The sequence below is a fragment of the Dermacentor andersoni genome, chromosome 4, assembly GCF_023375885.2.
Source record: "Dermacentor andersoni chromosome 4, qqDerAnde1_hic_scaffold, whole genome shotgun sequence".
Taxonomy (NCBI): domain Eukaryota; kingdom Metazoa; phylum Arthropoda; class Arachnida; order Ixodida; family Ixodidae; genus Dermacentor; species Dermacentor andersoni.
In genome coordinates, this window is record NC_092817.1 from 12,921,275 (window position 1) to 12,940,817 (window position 19,543).

At 46.7% G+C, this 19,543-nt stretch overlaps 1 protein-coding gene across 7 annotated transcripts in view; it reads left to right on the top strand.

The window, feature by feature from the left end:
- Positions 1-16,310, top strand: part of v (Tryptophan 2,3-dioxygenase vermilion) — a 308,315-nt gene extending 292,005 nt beyond the window's left edge. For all 7 annotated transcript variants that reach the window (XM_055073396.2, XM_055073397.2, XM_072287746.1 and 4 more), the window contains 5 exons: positions 2,707-2,751; positions 8,243-8,297; positions 11,577-11,714; positions 12,829-12,922; positions 16,044-16,310. In XM_055073396.2, the coding sequence (XP_054929371.2) occupies positions 2,707-2,751; positions 8,243-8,297; positions 11,577-11,714; positions 12,829-12,922; positions 16,044-16,230 (519 nt within the window). In that variant the 3' untranslated portion in view covers positions 16,231-16,310. The remainder of the gene's footprint in view (positions 1-2,706; positions 2,752-8,242; positions 8,298-11,576; positions 11,715-12,828; positions 12,923-16,043) is intronic.
- Positions 16,311-19,543: the final 3,233 nt, after the last annotated feature.

Sequence of the window (19,543 nt, forward strand, 5' to 3'; positions counted from 1 at the left end):
TTTCTCGCGACTGCTCTGTAGCTCTCAATCTGATGTAAATATCTTGGAAAATATCCTACTGAAATTAACCGCTAAGACGACTACATCATTACACCGAGTTTCATTTGCTTGTAATAATTAGTTAGTTCACATTTAGGTTGTAAGCGTTACACAATTCCCGTCTGCTGCCAATACATGGGCATCTACGGAGGGATTATGGTTGCAGAAAACGGCTGGGCTGTAACTCTTGTTTTATCAAAAATATCCCGAAACAAATTATATGACAATTAGCCGCTAGGACGACTCTAACATTACGTCAAGTTTCATTTACTTTTCATAATTGCGTAGTTCAGAGTGGAGTTGTAAATATTGTGAAATTCCCGTCTGCTGCCACTACATGGGCTTCTACGGGAGGGAAACGGGCAGCCCCATGTTTGTCCGCTGGAATAAAACTCTAGTCAGCTAATTAACTAGGAAGTATGCTCAATCTCAAATGACAAACAAACGTATTTTTTTCGGGAACTCCTTTGGACTGTGCCCCTGTCAACGCATATCGTCGGCCGCGTCGAAGCTGCGTCTACAACGTCTGCGTCTTTATAGAGCGGCGTCGTAAAAGCCCTTCGGAAGTAGTCTGTGTACGTATGACGTAGAGCATGACGTAGTGCGAGCCTGATATTTCTTTGTATTTCGCATAAATTACATATACATATATTATATGTATAGTTACACACCAAGAAAACTCTACACCATTATGATTTATACCATCATAACAGCTTCGCTGGCCAATCAACTTCACAGGGTGGAACGGCTCCTCAATTCTCTTTATTGTGATATAAATTATATGGAGAGTTCAAGCTCATTGCCGTCACCGTCGGCATCGCCGTGATGTTACGCGTATAAAGTCCAGAGGCGATAACATCGTCCACGCGCGCCATATGTTGTATCTACAGGGTCTCCCAGCTAACTTTAGCCAGAGTTTAAAAAATATGCGAATGCCACGTAGCTGAACAGAACCAAGATAATGTTGTTTGCCGTAGCTTGGAGATACTCAACTTACTAATTAGATAATAATTCTTAGTTAATTAGCTTCTCAAATATTATAATTAGATTAAAAGTGTCAAGGAGAAAATTGCAGAGCGACATGAAAAACTCCCGATACAGCTTTCTGTTGCTCAATATGCGCTACATAACAGTTTTTTCCGAGCGGGAAAGAAGCCCGCAAATGCACGCAAAATTGCTGCGCGACAGGCCGCTCGAGGCACTTAGCGGCTGAAATCAACCGCAATGATTGCAGCTGAGAGCGAATAGCTTGCTTGCCGGGGCGGGCCATGCCAGTAGTTGCGCGTTCTGCCGCCGGCGGCATGCCGCACGTGTTTTTCCCGCTAAGCGCGGACGTACCATAAAGTTATTAAATATATAAGCATTTCTATGCTTACCCAACGAGAAAAAAAAGAGATCACCGCTGATTATGATACTTCTTCATTCGAAATTTGAGTGCAGCTGTACACGTGAAAGACGTGTGCGTGTCAATATATTATGGTTATATAGGTACACGGTTTATATTAGGAAGAGAACGCTGCGAGTAGCGTGGCTGGCGCGGACAATCTGTCGTGCGGCACATTGCAAACGGAGCGATGTGCGACGCGACTGCCTCGCTAATCGAGAGATCTTGCGATCTCCGATTGCGATAGCAAATTAGTAGACAGCTATACGAAGTAACGATAGTATATTTATCGGCCGTGTAAACTTGTAAGCATTTGCTTATTAGTTAAATTAACAAGCATGGCGTCACGCGTGTTCAAGCAAACATCAACACATCTCAATAAATGACCGCGCACACTCGCTGTCAATACGCTGTAGTGAGGAAGCGCGGCAGCAGCAGCGAGCGAATTGACCTTCGTGCTGCCTCTCGCTTCAACGCGAACTAAGCGACCAGAACACAGCGCACACGAATCTATCTGCACTCGGCGCACTCTGTGCCCATAGCAGATCGCTTTCAAGATAGGGCCCACATGGCCGCGCCAAACACAGCCGCCGCCGCCGCCGCCGGAGAGAACGCCCCCCCCCCCCCCTTCCATCCCTCTCCACACTGGCTTGCGGACGACAGATGACGGCGCACTTCCGGATTTCCTCCCTTGCACGCGCAAGACTGAGCCACAATCGTCGGCTCACCCTCACACGCTTTCAATCGCACATACACCATACGGCGCGCGGCGACAATTTTATCGCTCTTGGATTTTATACAGAACATCACGGCGACGGCGACGGCAGAGATATGCCTGGAGTGTCCATATAATTGCTATTGCAATAAAATTGGTGTCTATCCCCGCGTATTTTTTTTTTCTTGTGCCACATTTGTCTTCTCTGTGAATTTTGTCTTGCGTATTAGTTTTTAAATGCGCCAGTGCGAAGACGCCGTAGCTATTACTGGGATTATTATTATTATTATTATTATTATTATTATTATTATTATTATTACTATTATTATGTGGTTGGTATTGTGGTACATGATGATGATGAACACTCCTGAGTGTAGGGTAGCAAGCAGTATCTTTCTCTTCCAGTTAACCTCATTGGCTCTCTCACCTCATTTCTATATATAGTCTGTCTAGCAATGCCTTCCTTCTCACTTCTCGCTTATGTTGTACCTAGCTGATTGATTGAACACTATCTGACAGATACGTTTTCTCCTGATTCTAGCTGTTTTTCTCTTTTTTTTTTCTACAGGCTGACAACAACGACGCTGTTCTAAGCAGCGTGGCCAAGAAACGGGTACGATTTTGCTGACAGTTCCACTTAAAGCGTGGCTTATCAAATGGGGCGACGATGACAACCATGACCGTGGTGATCCGCAGCATGATATGTAGCGATGCTACAGAGAACAAGGCCGAGTCACCATGCTCACCCACCACTTTTTTTCCCGTGCACATACGTCCACACGCCTCTCTGCTATACCGTGTGTCCCAGCTAACGTTAGCCAAGTTGTTCAACCAAAAGAAAAAGATTTCCAAAACACGGTTCAAGATATAATCTTAACACCCACGGTGTACGGTCGTCAGACTTGTGACGACCAATCATCGTATGTCTTTAAGACTGTATATTCCACCATGTTCATTTAATCGTTTTAACAGCTTGACTAGCGTTAGCTGGGACACCACATAGAGCGTCTGAGAGTGCTCTATAGGCCAGAGCTCCCAAAGAAAATCCGCGCAGAAGGCTGTATTCGCGCCACCCACGTTCTATGTATAGGGCCTACGCATAGTCTACAGGCCTTCGTGATAGATGTAGGAGCACTTCTCACTACCGCACTCAAGTGTGCGGTGTTTGCTTGTGCTCTTTCTCTCTCCCCTTCCACTCTTTCTCTTTTTATCCCCCTTAACCCTTCCCCCCGTGCAGGGTAGCCAACCGGAACTACCTCTGGTCAACCTCCCTGCCTTTCTGTGCATCCTTGTTTCCTGTTTTTGTGCGGCGCTGTGCAATGTAAACAAAACAATGTTTTTGCGTTCCTGCTCGGTTAGGGATGACAAGGTGGCGGTTTCATTGTGCTGGTATACTGTAATTTGACGGTGTATCATCGTAGCACATAGGATGGGGCAGATATAAGCGCCGAATTACTTCCAACTGATCTTTATTTCACGCATGCGCACAATGTATGATTACATTAGCGAGGTGTATTGCAAGTTTATCTCATCGTAATCGGTTTTAGGTGAGATCAACTTTTTTTTTACTTACTATACACCACGCGTATGTGGAAAATAAAAAAAAATAATGCGTGGTAGTAATTCAGCGCGTGCCTGTGTCCTATACCGTCAAAATCGACGTGTTAGGCAACGCTTGTAAGTAGCGGCAACTTCAAGAACGCAGTAACTGTGCGGTATGCGTACCCAGCTTCCTTTCTTTTGCTCATGTAATGTGGTGCTGGAGCATTAGCGACGTCTGCGTGCGTTCAAGATGATTTGTAACGCTAGTACGTTGACAGCCCGCATGGTCTGCTAATTTACAGCATGAGAAATTCGCTCGGGCACAATGTCAACTCTCCGGCAAAAGTGCAAAGTTACTCTGCAAATGACACCTCATGTCACCAGGGCTTGATTCAGGGCTCCTGTGTCTTGTCTGGTGCTCTGATTATGGGGAAATAATCATGATTGTGATTATTATTAAGTTTGCAGACAAAAAACGATTACAGAAAGAAGAAACATGTTGATACATGAAAGAGGCAGGGCGCACTGATGCAAACGGGTGTGTATTCACAGGAGATAGAAGTGGCGCCCAAGCAGCAGCCACAGTCTTTGTCCTTCTTCTCTCGAGACGCCATCATTCTCTTCCCCGCAACATCACTCTCCCAGGGGGCAGTTCCGTCCCGGTGCAGGTTATGAAGCATCAAGTAAGGCGGGTACATAGGGCTTGAGTCTAGCAACGTAAACAACATCGCTGCTTATGTCGGGAGGCATTGAAGACTCGCCTGCCAGTGCACTCTTGTACGCCACGTCATAGATTTGGCCCAAGATCTTGTACGGACCAGAGCAACGTGAAATGAACTTTTCGGACAATCCGACACGACGCGAAGGTGTCCAGAGGAGCCCAAGATTACCAGGGGAAAAATGGGCTTCTCGGTGTCGACGGTCGTAACGGCACTTTTGGGAACCTTGCGAGACAGTAAGGCGATCACGAGCGATTTGTCGGGACTGGGCGGCGAGAGCAATAGCATCACGGATGTAAGCAGTTATGGTCTGTAATCTGTAGGGAAGTAACCTGTCCCGAAACAAAAGGTAGAACGGTGAAAATCCGGCGGTGTTATGATGAGAGGAATTAAAAGCAAAAGTGATGTATGGCAGAGCGACGTCCCAGTCACGGTGATCGTCGGAAACGTACTACATCGCAAGCATTTTAGTTGTCGTGCTGTTAAGGCGTTCGGTGAAGCCATTCGTCTGAGGGTGGTACGCGGTAGCAACTTTGTGCTCGGTAGCACAGCAGCGGAGCAGATCGTCGACCACCTTCGATAGGAAGTAACGGCCACGATCCGTAAGTGGCTGGCGACGGGCGCCATGGCGTTGGACCACGTCGTGTAGCAGAAAGTCGGTGACAGCTGTCGCGCAACTGGTTGGAATTGCTCGCGTAATGGCATATCTTGTTGCATATTCTGTTGCCACTGCAATCCACTTGTTTCCTCTTGTAGGAATAGGAAAAGGACCAAGCAGGTCGAGCCCCACACGGAAAAATGGCTCCGTGGGGACGTCAATAGGTTGAATGAAACCAGCATGCAGGAGGTAATGCAGGCGTATTCCGGCACTGACACAGATCGCAAGTAGCAACATAACGGCGCACAGAGCGATAAATTCCGGGCCAGAAGAAGCGGCGTCACACGCGGTCGTATGTACGAGGGATACCCAAGTGTCCAGCTGTAGGAGCGTCGTGTAGCTGCTGGAGCACGGGGGGTCGGATGTGCCTTGGAACGACTAGCAGGAGCTCGGGACCGTCAGGGCGGACGCAGCGACGATATAAAGTCCCATCGTGGAGGGTGCACATACGGAGGGAAAGGTCACCGGGCGCGTAGGTCTATGCGAAGGACGGGATCGCGGCATTGTTCGGCACCGATACGGAGCAAGTCGGAGATGTACAGAACGCAAATGCCCGATCCAGCATCTGCGACGTCTCGTGGATCCACAGGATCGCGGGACAGACAGTCGGCCTCTTAATGCAGACGTCCTGATTTACACACGATGGAGAAGGTGTATTCTTGCAGGCGCAGGGCCCAACGAGCGAGGCGTCCTGTTGGATCCTTCAAAGAGGAGAGCCAACAAAGGTCGTGGTGATCAGTTACGGCGCAGAAACTGCGACCGAACGGGTAGGGTCGAAATTTGGCGACCGCCCATACAAGCGCTGGACATTCACGTTCTGCGATTGAGTGATTTCGGTTGGCCGCAGAAAGAAGACGGCTGGCGTAAACGATGACGCACTCTTGACCCCGTTGACGCTGGCCGAGCACGGCGCCGATGCCATGGCCACTCGCGTCTGTGCGGACTTCAGTGGGAGCCGAGGGGTCAAAATGAGACAGAATCGTTGTTAGCCGCTCACTAAGGGTAGCAAAGGCTTGCGCTTGCTGTAGTCCCCAAGAAAAAGGCGCATACTTCTTGACAATGTCGGTGAGCGGACTAGCGAAATCAGAAAATCCTTTAACAAAGCAGGGGAAATACGAATATAATTCCATAAACATTTGTACATCTGTTATATCGTCCATATTATTCAGTACGACAGGAATGGAGACATTACTCATCCTCTGCGTTTATTCCATCCTCTTTTTCCTCCTCCTTGGGCGGCTCCAAGCGCGCGCCTTGTCATGGCGCTGCGGTAGGCAGCGACGCCTTATATAACATATCCCCTCGTGAAAAAAAAAATATGGTCCGTTACTTCCTGATGTAGTCATGCAGCTTCTTTGGTGTCTTCTTGTTGCGGGCGCTTCTCCTCACGCGCTCTTCGCATCTTGGCAAATTACCTGAAGCTTGTTGCGTGCGCCCTGCAGCAGGTGGTTCAGGATTCAGGGGTGCCTTATCTGCGCTTGACGTGCCAGGTTGTGACGGATGGCTTAAAGCCGCACTGGTTGAGTGATCGGATGCCGGTGACCAGTTCATGACAGCAGTGGTACCTAATTTCATTCTGCTAATAGCTTCAGGGTGAACGGCCGCTAATTTGGAAGCATTCCACACCCGCCCATCTTCCAAGAGGTAAGAGGCGGGTCCGCGCTTTCCAGTGATTTTCTTGGGCGCAGAAAACTGTGAAGATAACTTCCCATGAACTGCAGGTAATTTAACCCGCACGTAGTCACCCACGGCGAGGTTGGGTTCCTTGGCACCGCGTTTTTGATCGGTGTAGCGCTTCGACGTCATTTGCTTGTTCTTGATGCGCTCTCTCAACTGCTGTAGTGCCTTTGAATCCTTTAACAAAGCAGGGGAAATACGAATATAATTCCATAAACATTTGGACATCTTTTGCTGAACATGCAACAGGAAAGTTGCGCACAGCGCGTACTTTCTCCGTGTCAGGTTGTATTCCTGCAGCGTTCACGAGATGTCCGAGCACAATGATTTCGCGGCAGCCAAAATGGCACTTCGATGACTTCATCTGGAGGCCAGCACCGCGAAAGACCGAGAGGACAGTATCGAGGCGCTGAAGGTGACTCTTGAAAGGTCGGCGAAAACACATTCACATCGTCAAGATAACAAAGACTTCCACCAAAATGATACAGGAAAGCGGCAGGCGCACTGATGCAAACGGGTGTGTACTTACAGGAGTTGTTGCTGTTGTTGTTCTTGTCCTGAGTGACCGTGGCACAAACCCACAGTGGGGTATTGGCCAAGAATCGGGTGGTTCAATTAGGTGCATAAAAAGGAGATAGAAATGACGTCCAAGCAGCAGCCAGTCTTCGTCCTTCTTCTCCCGTGGCACCTTCATCATTCTCTTCCCTGCAGGGCAAAATAATGGGCAAAATAATGAAGAAGACATTTTGCCCATCTGATAATAGAAGGGCAAAATAATGTGAGCACACGGAAGTGCGTTTTAAAAGCTCGAAAGCTTTGGATTTTTGCGACAACGGCAGCTATAGCCGAAATTATAAGTCGGCAGGAAAGCGAAGCGGTCTGCGAAAATATTCTATTGACAAGTTATACTCCCTAAATTCGCTTTTATTGATGACTCTACAGGCACGTTTACGCGTGCAGTGGCTTCCGAACTTATGACACTCACTGCATATCCAAGGCAGACCAACTCACCTCATTTCGTCTTTAGACAAACTAAGCGGACGTGTAGTTTAAACGACACGTACAACTTTAGGGCGTTTTAAGGTTTGCCTTTGCAAGCGAAGCTCCAAGAAAAAACAGTGAAATGTTCCTTGCGCGGTTAGGCATGTATCACTCTGCATAAAGGCCAAGCAGGGGTTCGCGTGGGTTTGAGAGGATCGGATCAACAATTCATTTGTCTGGGACGCGTTCTTCTGCCTGTCTGTTGCGAAATGCGCAATGTCCCCCCATCTGCTGCGCGAGAAACTTCGCAGTTTAACCAGTTCAGAATAAATAAGTGAGCAAAAGAAATGTAGTCGTCGCTCGCACTCCGCTTTTCTCTTTTTGCGACTCGTGTGTTTGTCGTGTCGTCTAAGCGACCTAATCCCTCCGTCCCTCACTAATGTTGTGTTTTGTTGTCGCAATATGCAATGCCACCGCCAATGCCCGCTCTAATACATTATCTCCCTTCATTTTTTTTTCCTTTACAGGAGACCTTCGACACTCTCTTCGATGTTAACAAACACAACGCCCTGCTTTCGAGAGGTGATCCGTTCACATTTCTTTCCGTACGCAGTCTTATGGTCCAGACGAGTCTCGCAAACAGAGGATTTTACAAGACCCCGATGCTCTCGTCTTTAAGCTTAAGCAGACTGTTTTTTGTGTTACTTCCTGGGAGCTGTCAGATTAGTCGTTTGTTGGCGCTGCTTTACTTTTAAGCCGTTCAATTTAGGTCAGCTTGGAAGAGATACCCACGGCGCCTCTCTTAACATTTATGTTTTATATGGGTCGACAGTACATACTTCGGTTCTCGCTGACACTGTCGCGAGAGCATATTCTTAAGCAGTCTTAGGCAGGGGATTTCGGAACAGTTACGCACTGTGATTTCCTCACAGTGCTTCGAGCCAGCCACCAGCTCAATATGTTCGCAATAAATTTCACACAGCAAAATCATTCTTGATAAGTAGAGAATCTGTCTTTCAAAAGGAACGTCTATGTAGCCAAAAAATTTCGCTGTGACGCATGGTTCATCCCTTCTAAAAGCAAGCTTCGAAACAGAGACAAAAAGGATGAAAAGGACAACATTAACTGTTCACTTGGCGTATAAGCGAAATGAACAATGCGTGCAACGACTCTCCACGTCTTCCTAGCTATCAGCGATCAACAATAAGCATTGACGAAAAAAATATTTGAAAACTTACCTCACCGTCGACGAAAGTACACTCAGTGAGAGCTTTTCCGAAAGTGGAACCGCGAACTCACGCTTACAGGTCGTGCATTGCGAGTAGCCACTTGTGCGCCGAAATCGACAGCATTCTTCGTGACGTCACGCTCTGCACCTTGCTTATTGGCCTCGAGCTCCACCACTGGAAAAGCTGGCGCCACCGTCGGCGTGGCGTGCTATTAGGGATCACGTGGACATAGCGGCGGCGTCGGCTGCTTCGGGAGCGCCGAAGCGAGCTGAAAACGAGAGCTTAAATTCCCTCGTACGCTGCGGTCCTCATTTAGAGGCGAGATTTTCCCGCTTCGAGCGTCGCCTTTACAACGCTTGAAAGCACTTCAATAGGTAGTGGCTGCCTTTGAAGGCGCGCAACATGGTAGGCTACTGCTCGGTGCCGCAGTGCCGGACGTACCTAACGGAGCCCGGTGTCAGCCTTATTCGCACGTCCGCAGGACAAGAAGCTGCGTGAAGCTTGGCTCGCGAAACATAAAACCGGCAAACAGTCATCGGCTACAAGTCGGGTATGCAGGAAGCACAGACGCGAGGAAGGTTTCCGCTACGGCACCGGGTCTGCGATGTTCGGAAAACGCGCACTGAGACGCTCGCCCGAGTCCGCTGCCCGACTAATGTCATGACGGTTTGGTCTATGAACTTGTCGATGCTATAGATACTGGCAAGTTCACTGGAGTGTAAAGGGAGCGGTAAGAAGCACATTAAAAAAAAAGCATGGCATATGGTCATGTTTGTGTTATGAATTAATGCAATGGATTACAAAAAAGAAGCAGCGGGAAATCGCACGCTGAGAACACCGATAAACATACAGTGCGACGCAACTCGAGAAATAATATTGAAACGTCCAAGAATTTAGGAGAAAAAGAAAAAGATTGAATCGTCGCGAAGGCACATGACTACGTCTCTACGATGAAATTATTTTTGAACAGCTCTGATAGCGCCCACGCAACAATGATTGCTTGTATACTGTCAAATGCTCATATTCTGAGGCCTAAAGATGATGGCACGGTGCGAAAACGCGCACGCAGCGAAAGCAAAACATTGTGCGCGGACAAGCATGCAGACGGGCAGTCGGTCACTGCGAATCTGTGCGATCGCTGCATTCAGGCTTCATTCTATTACGCTCCATTTAGTTATACAAACACTAGAAGAACACATTTCACACAGCTTGCTCTCAGCGTTTACTTACCTTTCACGCAAGAAGCCGGTTCAGGAGACTCCCTCGCGGCGACCGCGCGCAGCGGCGTTCACTGTACGTATTCGGTAACGAGATAGCGTCTGTGAACGATTCTGTGCTTTTAGTTTGCCCAAGATTATTATTTAGACAGTAAAAAACTTCTCTCGTTTAGAAAGTACTTACAAAAATGTCCGGGAGAGCTCGCGCGTGGTGTTTTCAGTGATCGCTGACAGCAAAACCTATGAGGAGCGCGCCGCGCGATCCCTCATACTACGGCAGCGAGGCGCTTCCGATAGATGGCGACTCCGTAACTCCTCGCCGCCAATAGACGTCACGGAGATGCGACGCCACGTGCAGTGAGCGTTGTCAGACACAGCAGTGCCATCGCATCTCCATGACGTCTCGCCGCGCCCTTTGTCTATAAGCAAGGTGCAAAGCGTGACGTCTGGTATATATTTTATCGTATCATTTTTTATTTACTTTTATTTATCTACACATACTGCAGGCCATTGTTCTGGCCCAAACAGGAGGGGTTGTAAACTAAATGACAAGCGAATGACAGAAATTGTATGACAAATGAAAGATCGTGACAATACAGAACCAAAAACAAGAAACACTTCGGAAATGAAATAATCCTGTGAAAGTACGTTCCAGCTCTTTTGCAAAGTTATCGGAACCACTGATGCTGTCCGGCAGGCAATTCCACTCTTCCATGGTTCTCGAAAAGAAGCTGTGCTTGTGCATACATTCCCGATAGCAGCGATACGCGTGAGCTTGTGCACTCAATTACCGCAATTAGAGCAAATTCTACTGCATATATTTTTGACAAAACACATTAATAATTAGAGGCAAGTTTCTGAACATTTCTCACTGAATATTATTGTTCAAAGTTGTGGATAGAGAACATCAAGTGGGAAGACAGCGTATCGTCTGGTTCTTTTTTTTTTTTTTTCGCCGATATGCAGGTATATATACCCACCGCAGTAGTACACCGCATGAGCACTAAACAAAAAAACAAATTAATGTCACTCACTCGCTCACTAGCTCACCCACCCACCTATTCATCACCTGTTCACTCACCTACTCACCCAATTACTCACCTATTCACTCATCTGCTTTCATCCATTCACTCACCAATTCACTCTCCTCACCGACTCACTCACTCACTCACTCACTCACTCTGAGACTCAGCATCCATACTCCGGTACCTGCAATACCCCCATAACATACACTATAACCTAACTATATCCCGTTTTGTGTACTCGTTACAGAGCCCGTTTTATGACAAACATGAAGGTTATCTACAAGAGCGACTGTGTGCCCTCTCTCTCTCTCTCTCTCTCTCTCTCTCTCTCTCTCTCTCTCTCTCTCTCTCTGCCGGCGTCCTTATAAGGATGAATGCGTGCGTGCGCAGGCGAGCGTCGTCTGAGCCACCAAGCCATGAAGGGCGCCATGATGATCTTCCTGTACCGCGACCAGCCGCGCTTCCACCAGCCCTACTATCTGCTTACGCTTCTGATGGACACCGACTCGCTCTTGACCAAGTGGCGCTGTAAGTGCTGCGCTCGTGCGAATACGAATACCGCAGGAATCGCGTGCCCTACAATCTGCCTCGGGGTTTCAAAAGAAGGGGCATTCACTTAGTGATGGGAGACGCAAAAAGCACGCGTCAAGTCGCTGTAAAATTCAATGTAATCATTAACTCAGACGTCGCTTTGCCTCTGAGTACACCTATTCCAAATAAATGCTCACAAGTGCTATCATTTGGCTGCAATCGAACCAATGTAAATAATCTCGGTGAAGCTAAATAAGATATCAATTCTCGGCCAGAAGTTAAATGTAGATATTTATACCTTTCTCTTCTTTTTTTCGCTTTTAAAGAAAATGTCGAACATAGGAATGCTGAAAAAAAATATCAAGCATGACGTTTGCGACCCCAACTACACAATCAAAATATTTGTCGCTATATATTAGGAAGTCTAAAGCAGATACAATTGATATATTATATATAGCTCTGAACTATGCCTATAAATCTTTAATATGATATTTGCGAAAGTAATGTAACCAATCACACCTATGTGCTTAATTTAAGTCACTTTGGCATCCGACACATACGCCCTGCGTAACGAAGCAGTTTCGTCGAGAGGAAGCGCAACGAGACAGGAAACATCGAGTATTTCCCGCGATCATGGTCAAGTTACCATGAAGTAAAAGACGTTCTTCTTGGAGACCTGGAAAGAGAAGGGTCGAAACGGTTATCCTTCCCTTCTCTAGCTATTGATTTCTTATCTACTTCTTATCTAAAGGGCTAGTGTCTCAGCGAATGTTCGCAAGAATGTGCTCGTTGTATCGTGGGCGTGATAGTTGACTGCTCTTGGTGGTCCGCACGTGTCAAGTGCGCTTTTCGGCTTTTGATTCACCCTTTCCTGAGTTTCGTTATTTAGTCGATGAATGTGTACTAAATGTCTTCGAGCTGTGAGAGGCGCTGTGTTCCGTGTGCTGCTTTCACGTTTCCCGCGCACCTGTTTCACGCTGTTAATTATATCCGCGTAATTGTTATCATCCGTTTTACATGCGGTTAGTGCGCGAAAACTTGGCAGAACGCCTTGAGAGTTCAACTGTAATCACCTCTATACTCGCCTCTTTTCTGACCCTCCCCTCTCCAGACAACCACGTGCAGATGGTTCAGCGAATGATCGGATCGCAGCAGTTCGGCACGGGCGGTTCTTCTGGCTACCAGTACCTCCGGTCTACGCTCAGGTGTCGAGCTTTACTACAATTGCATTCAATGACGTCGTGAAAATTTTCCCCACAAAAAAAAAAACAACAGCAGACATACTATCTGCGACGAGAGTGCGCGCGCCGACACACTGCAAGTGTTTGGCCTGCATACGACAGCAGCAGAAAGAGAGCGAGAGTGATGGGATACAGATTGCTTACAGAAGACCTTGGAATCCTGGACTCGGAAGGCCTGCATGCAAAGAACCAATAGAGCGCTTCTGAGCTTTTGGAAGGCTGCTGGACCGGATAATGTGATGCCTATAACGCAAATTTGGCGTAGTACTTAACATAACCTGCAGGCTTTTGTATTACACTATTAAACGTAGCGGCTACGGCTACTCTTGTACTAGTTATGTATTTCCGTTAAGAGAGGGCGACATTGAAATTTATGTTATACCCTGAGGGAGGAGGTAACGCTACAGAAAAAGAATTGAGAGAATCAAAGAGTTTCAAGTTTCAAGTTTCAAGTTTTATTGCTTCATTCATTAGTAGTACATATATGCAGTAGAAGTTATACAGAAAGAGGTCCCACAGTTATAAACTGCAGGAATTGTAACGTTCGCGTACAGTCCTGAGAACATTGCCAAAGTCTATCATGCATGTCTGTGGACTCTGGGAACCGGAGAAACGGCGCCTTCGTTGCCTCTGTGACTACACTGAGCCAGAATCCTCTGTTTCCGATAGCGGGCGTCCAGTCTGTCAAGCACGATGTGCAACGCTCGAAACAGAGAAGGTGCTCAGAGGACACGCCGTGACGGCCGAGCTTGTCACATGGTTGGGTTGGGAGTCATTCCACTCTGATGCCAGTAGGAGCTCATAAATACGGGTGTCACACGGAGCACTTTCGGTCGCCATCGAGCCCGATCGGGATCAAATTTCGCGGTCGCGATTTATTTATTTATTTATTTATTTATTTATTTATTTATTTATTTATTTATTTATTATAGCCACAAACGCAAAGGCATTGTAGAGAGGAATGGGTTACAAAGGAACGGTAACTTATACAAAGTTATACTAACAACAAACGGTAATGCAGAAACTACTAAGGCAGAATACAACCATAAATTACAACGATGAAACAAAAACCGCGTGATGCAAACAAAATGACTCGCTATATGGCACAGTTAGCTAAAATGAAAAAATAATGCAAATAAACATTGTCTGAACAAAGCGTGATCCGCGATAGAAACAAGATTCAACAAGTTCCAGTCACGGGAAGTGTTCGGGATGAAAGAGTGTAGAAATGTGTTCGTGCGAAAGGACGTACACCCAACTTTACTAATCTGGTCAACCCGCGATGAAAGGTGCGTAGGCACAGAGATGAGCTCAGCATGTATGTGATGATGACGTAAACTTTGTAAAATAAGCATAAGTGAAAAACTTCTCTGCGTAGCGATAAATGGGACAGTGATAAACCGGCTTTCACTGCCGTTACCCTGGATGTACGTACGAGGATAATTGGCTAGTATGAAACGAGTTGCGTTGTTCTCAACCAGTTTAAGTGCATTAATAAGGTTATCACGATGAGGATTCCAAACAGCAGTGGTATATCCTAATTTGGGGCGTACCAATGTTTTATAAAGAAGCAATATCAGTTAAGTTGGAGACTGAAATTTCAACCTAACTATCATAACATTCGGTTCGCGTTATTAGTTATTACGGTGACGTGAGTTTTCCATGTTAGATCAGGCGTTATATTGGTTACAAGATATTGATTGCACGAAACGTGTTCAAGTATAGTAAGTACATTTAAGTTTACAAACTGGCAGGTGGTCGTTTGTGCGAGGAACACGCATTAGTTTGCACTTATTGATGTTTAAATCCATGATCCACTTGCCGCACCAACCTATTCTAGAATGCAAGGCCAAACTACACTTGCCGGCGCGCGACAGCTCGTGCCCACGCGCCTCAGGCATGCGCAGATGGGGCAGGACAGATCGTTCGCGTCGAAGTGCGGCCATGGTGCGGCGCTGCCCCGACATCTTCTCCCTACAAATAGCAAATGTCGGTGCTCTGCGAAACGATGTCCACCAAGTCGAAAATAGCTGTCCATGCGGGCGCTCGCTGGCTTCGAGGTTCAAACCGCCATTACTCGCGAGGCGCGGCAAACGCATGGGCGCGAGCTTTCACGCGCCGGTAAGCGTACCTGCAGTTTGGCCTTGATTGTAACGTGCGTTCAGGATTGGCTTTATCGCGCAAGCTGAGGGATCGGGAGCCAATCGCGGTCGAGCATTCCTACCCGGTTCGAGCTCCATCGCGTACGGAAGTGGCCGTGTGACACCGGTATTGAATGCGACGCCGAGTCACAGGCGGCAGAGCGCGGTCCCTTCACGTGTTGGCGGCCCAGGGGGGAGACGCGAATGTACGTCAAGGGAGTGCCGAACGTGACAAAGCGTGTATCTCCGAAAGTGACAAAGCGTGTAAATCTGTCTATAATTCGCCCACTACAGGGTGTAGGGGTGCGAGTTATAAACATATATACACCTTTTTTCATTTTTATGGGTGTAAATTACTCTACTGTGTAGGCGTTATAGTGATTCCTCGCGCGAGCAAGGTGGCAAAACTAGCAACTGTATCTATTCTCGGAACTAGAGCTGCGCGAATACTCAGCGTTTCAAGTGCCACAATCAAAGAATATTTGTTTATTGGCTTGTATTAGATTTGAAAATAGAATAATATAAATTTACGATTATTCGCTTATTGTCGAATAAAAAGGACATAATTGTTATTGAAACATACATGAAGAAATAAATCCGCAAGACCTCCTCAATTTTTCCGGAGAATTGTGCTTCAGCAGCCACTGCAGCTGCGAATAAGCTTATACCAGTGTGACCCGACCATCAATGATCAGAGAATTCGTCATATGTCTCTTGTCCCGTACAGTGTGGTAAATAATCGCTAAAGGTATTTTTCACGGAGTGAAAAAAAATATATATCTGATCCTGTTTTTGTATGTTGTTCCACCTGCATTCGTCTAGTTTTTCATTGACCATTTCATTCTCGACAATTTAACTAGCATATCGCATTATTTCATTGTCCCGCAAATCGCCGACAGCGCCTGTTTGTGATGTTCACTCTTTATGCTTCTCTGACGCCGCAGCGACCGGTACAAGGTGTTCCTGGACCTGTTCAACATGTCCACGTTCCTGATCCCGCGCTCGTGCATACCGAAGCTGACAAGTGCCATGAGCCGCAAGCTGAGCATACAGCACGACCAGGAGCAGCAGGTGGACGGGAACGCCAGCGTCGCCATCAATGACCCGCACTTCCCCGAGAAGTTCCTCTAAGCACAGAAACGCGTGGGATATAGTTAGCTGTGCACGTGCGAGGATAGAAAGGAAAGAGAAGAAAAGTGGAGAATGAACAACGTCTCATGTCTTCATTGTCACGCGGCCACGCTCGGCGCTCGTTGAGCACCGTATGTTGTCATTGCCCGTGCTGGCTTGTCGAAGCCTATAGTTGCTTGATAGTGTCACTGAAGGTTTCACTGTGTGGATTGCGAGGCATATAACTTGCGCGGAAGTGGTGGGCTCTTTACCCGCGCAAACGGACGTCGGTGATGTGAAAGGTGCAATGTGGGCTTCAGGTGTCTCTGAGGTTGTCCTCGTGACACCAGTATATAGTTCGTCGCGCAAGCGATTGCTCGTGTGCGTACGTCTAATAGCTCAATATAGAAAACTGCGTGAAACATTCAAAAGCCTAACCACAAGATCATGCCTAATAATCCAGAATTATCGCATTGAAAACAACAATACAAAGAAAATGATGGACAGTGGGTAGTGAATAGGGGCAGGGGGGAGGGGGTGCAGTTACGCGTTGAATTTCCGACGTGGCTTATACCAAAGCAAAGTGAACAAAAAAAGCAGAGCCTGCTAAAGCAAGTCGGTCTCCTGAAACGGACGTGGTTGTTTTCATGAGTACCATTTCTTTCCTTCGCCCAACCATGCATCGCGTCGTAACTGATTGGCAGCGCTATGTTAGCTTTGCTGCGGCACAGATGCAAGGAGAGCATTTAACTGAGAGCACGATAGCAAGAAATATTGTCGTTTAAACATATATAAACGGATACGTGTAGTCAATCACCAGGCTAAACATCGGTTAGTACTTGGCACTTTTTATTCGGAAGCACGGCGCCTCATGTGAAAGAGAAAATGGACAAGGCTATACAGTTTACGTTCGAAGTTAGCGCACGATAGTTTCTCTAACGAGTTTAGCTCCGTATAGTCGCATGCAACACGTCACGGAGGCACCAGCTCGATGCTCCTTATGCACTTCAATGCACTGCGTGCTTCAATAGCTTCAAAAGACGCTGTATGTTGTGTCGTACTCACGTACACCTTATCGGACGGCGCTCGTTTCGTTAACAACATGGAGAATTGACGTATACGCGGCTGGCTGACGGCGGAGCGTCGCATGTGTCACACTGTGTCAAGGAAACGGGACAACGACAACAGTGGTGATGCAGTTACATTATGTGAATAGCTCTTACACGTAAAGAAATCTATATGCTGTCGTCTTCGCAAACAGCACGTCCTCTTCGCAAATTGCATAAACCTGACATACCGTTGAGGGTTACTGTTTCAGGAAAGGACACGTGGCAGAAGTCTGTCGCGCTGTTTCTGCAAGCCAAGCTAGCCGTTCTACCCGTGAATGGCCCGTTTTTAATACGTAACTCCGACGGAGTGATTGACTTCTGGAAGGACAACTCCGATCGAGGCTTCCAAGTCTTCTCCGTCGATGTTAAATACCTATACTATTCTGTTCGTCACAATGACCTGATTTCAGCTATTTGGCACACGATTGATGAATTTGGTGTCACCCGTTTTCAGAATAATACTGGGCTATCAAGTAACCAACTTTTAGAAATTTTGAGCTTCTGTTTGTCATCAACGTTCATTACATGAAATGATACCATCTATTTGCAGAAAAACGGAGTGTGCATCGGTTCTTGCATTGCCTCGCTCCTCAGTGATTTATTTTAGCTCGCGTAGATGTCGCCATGTCAGTGAACCTTAATAAGACTAATGTTTTTAAAATATTTAGTTATTTATATGTTTTGTGTTCAGTGTTCTCCGGCTGACCTTGAGACTGGTGTTGCCATGGTGGTGCCAATAGTCAAAGAATGCCTTGCCCCCCTTGATGTTACCGACGAGCTCCCACTGGATGACACGATCCGGTTTTTGGATCTGCGCTCGCTCCGATATTCACACGTGTTTGTACTATGAACCTCGTGCCAACAAACCACTTCTTCCGTTTCATTCTGCTCATTCTAAGTTGGTCAAGAGAGGCATTGCTAACCTTTGCCTAAATAATGCTTTGCAAAAATCGTGCCACCATTCCGTTTTGTCTAGCTTTGCTTCTCAGTGCGAACGGCTTTCGCAGGCTGGTTTTCTCGTGTCCTTACAAGTGTCAGTGGCTGAACGGATTCTAAGAGAGTTTAGAAAAGGCAACCGCCACGAACATAATCCTACAACTACTCGGGGTACGACAAGCATTATACCTCCTATCCACACGGTCTCACATAATCTGAATAAAATCGCCAAGCGAGCGAATATTCGTGTAATGTTTTCTGCTCCTAACCTTATGAGGATTTGCAAGCTCACTAATCCGAATAAGGAGGCTCCTCCTAGCTGTGATAAGAATCATAAAGGAAGTTTGTTAATTGCACACAGTGTGTTGTTTATAGTTTTCCACTCAGGTGCGCAAAACGTTACGTCGGTCAGACTGGCCGATGTCTCAATGATAGGCTGCGCGAACATTGTTACAATGCTAAGAATTTTACTACAGCTGCTGGGGGGTTTCCAGCGCAGCACAGCAAAACGTGTGGTTGGGAACCTGTTTTAGAAGAATGCGTCATTCTAGGTCGTAGTCATAATCAGCTTACAAGTGAAATCATTGAAGCAAAAGCTATCATAGGTCTTGGCCATGCATGTGTAAGCTCACGTTCGTTATCGTTATCAAGCAATGAATTGGCGTATCTCGGACTGCCGCCACAGGCTGTCTGAATATGTTTTTTTTTTTTTTTTCACATAGTTACTTTTGCTTTTGTTGCTTGGTTTTGTGTTGTCTCTTCATGTCGCATGGTTCGCTGAGTGTATAAGTAGCCTTCTGAGCCACGAAATGAACCATCAGTTGGAGGTTAGCGCTCACCCTGCTCTCCGTTCCTTTTCATTACCCCTTCCACCTTCCTTTTTTGCTCGTACTGAGCTGCGCTACAAGCCTAACTAAAGTCATGACGTACCAACTCGCCCAAACTGCCACGCTTTTGACGGTGCTACCGTACCACCACGACGATTTTACGGCTCTGTTAGACTACACAAGCTTAAGGATCGGCACACGAAAACGGTTAAGCACAGGATATTGCGTTAACTTATTTCCCAAAGAAAGCTACATGCTTTAAAAGGACACTAAAGCGAAACATTCAACCAGTTTAGACGGATAAAGCGTTCTTTGAAAACTCTGTTGTCGTTAATTTCAAATTAACAGGTTGATTATTAGAAGAGAAAATGAAGGTCAAAGTTTCAGTTTCTGAATATTGTGCCGAAACCCCAACGCCTGTACTTCGCTGTGAGGCCGCGGATTTGAAACTAATTTAATGCG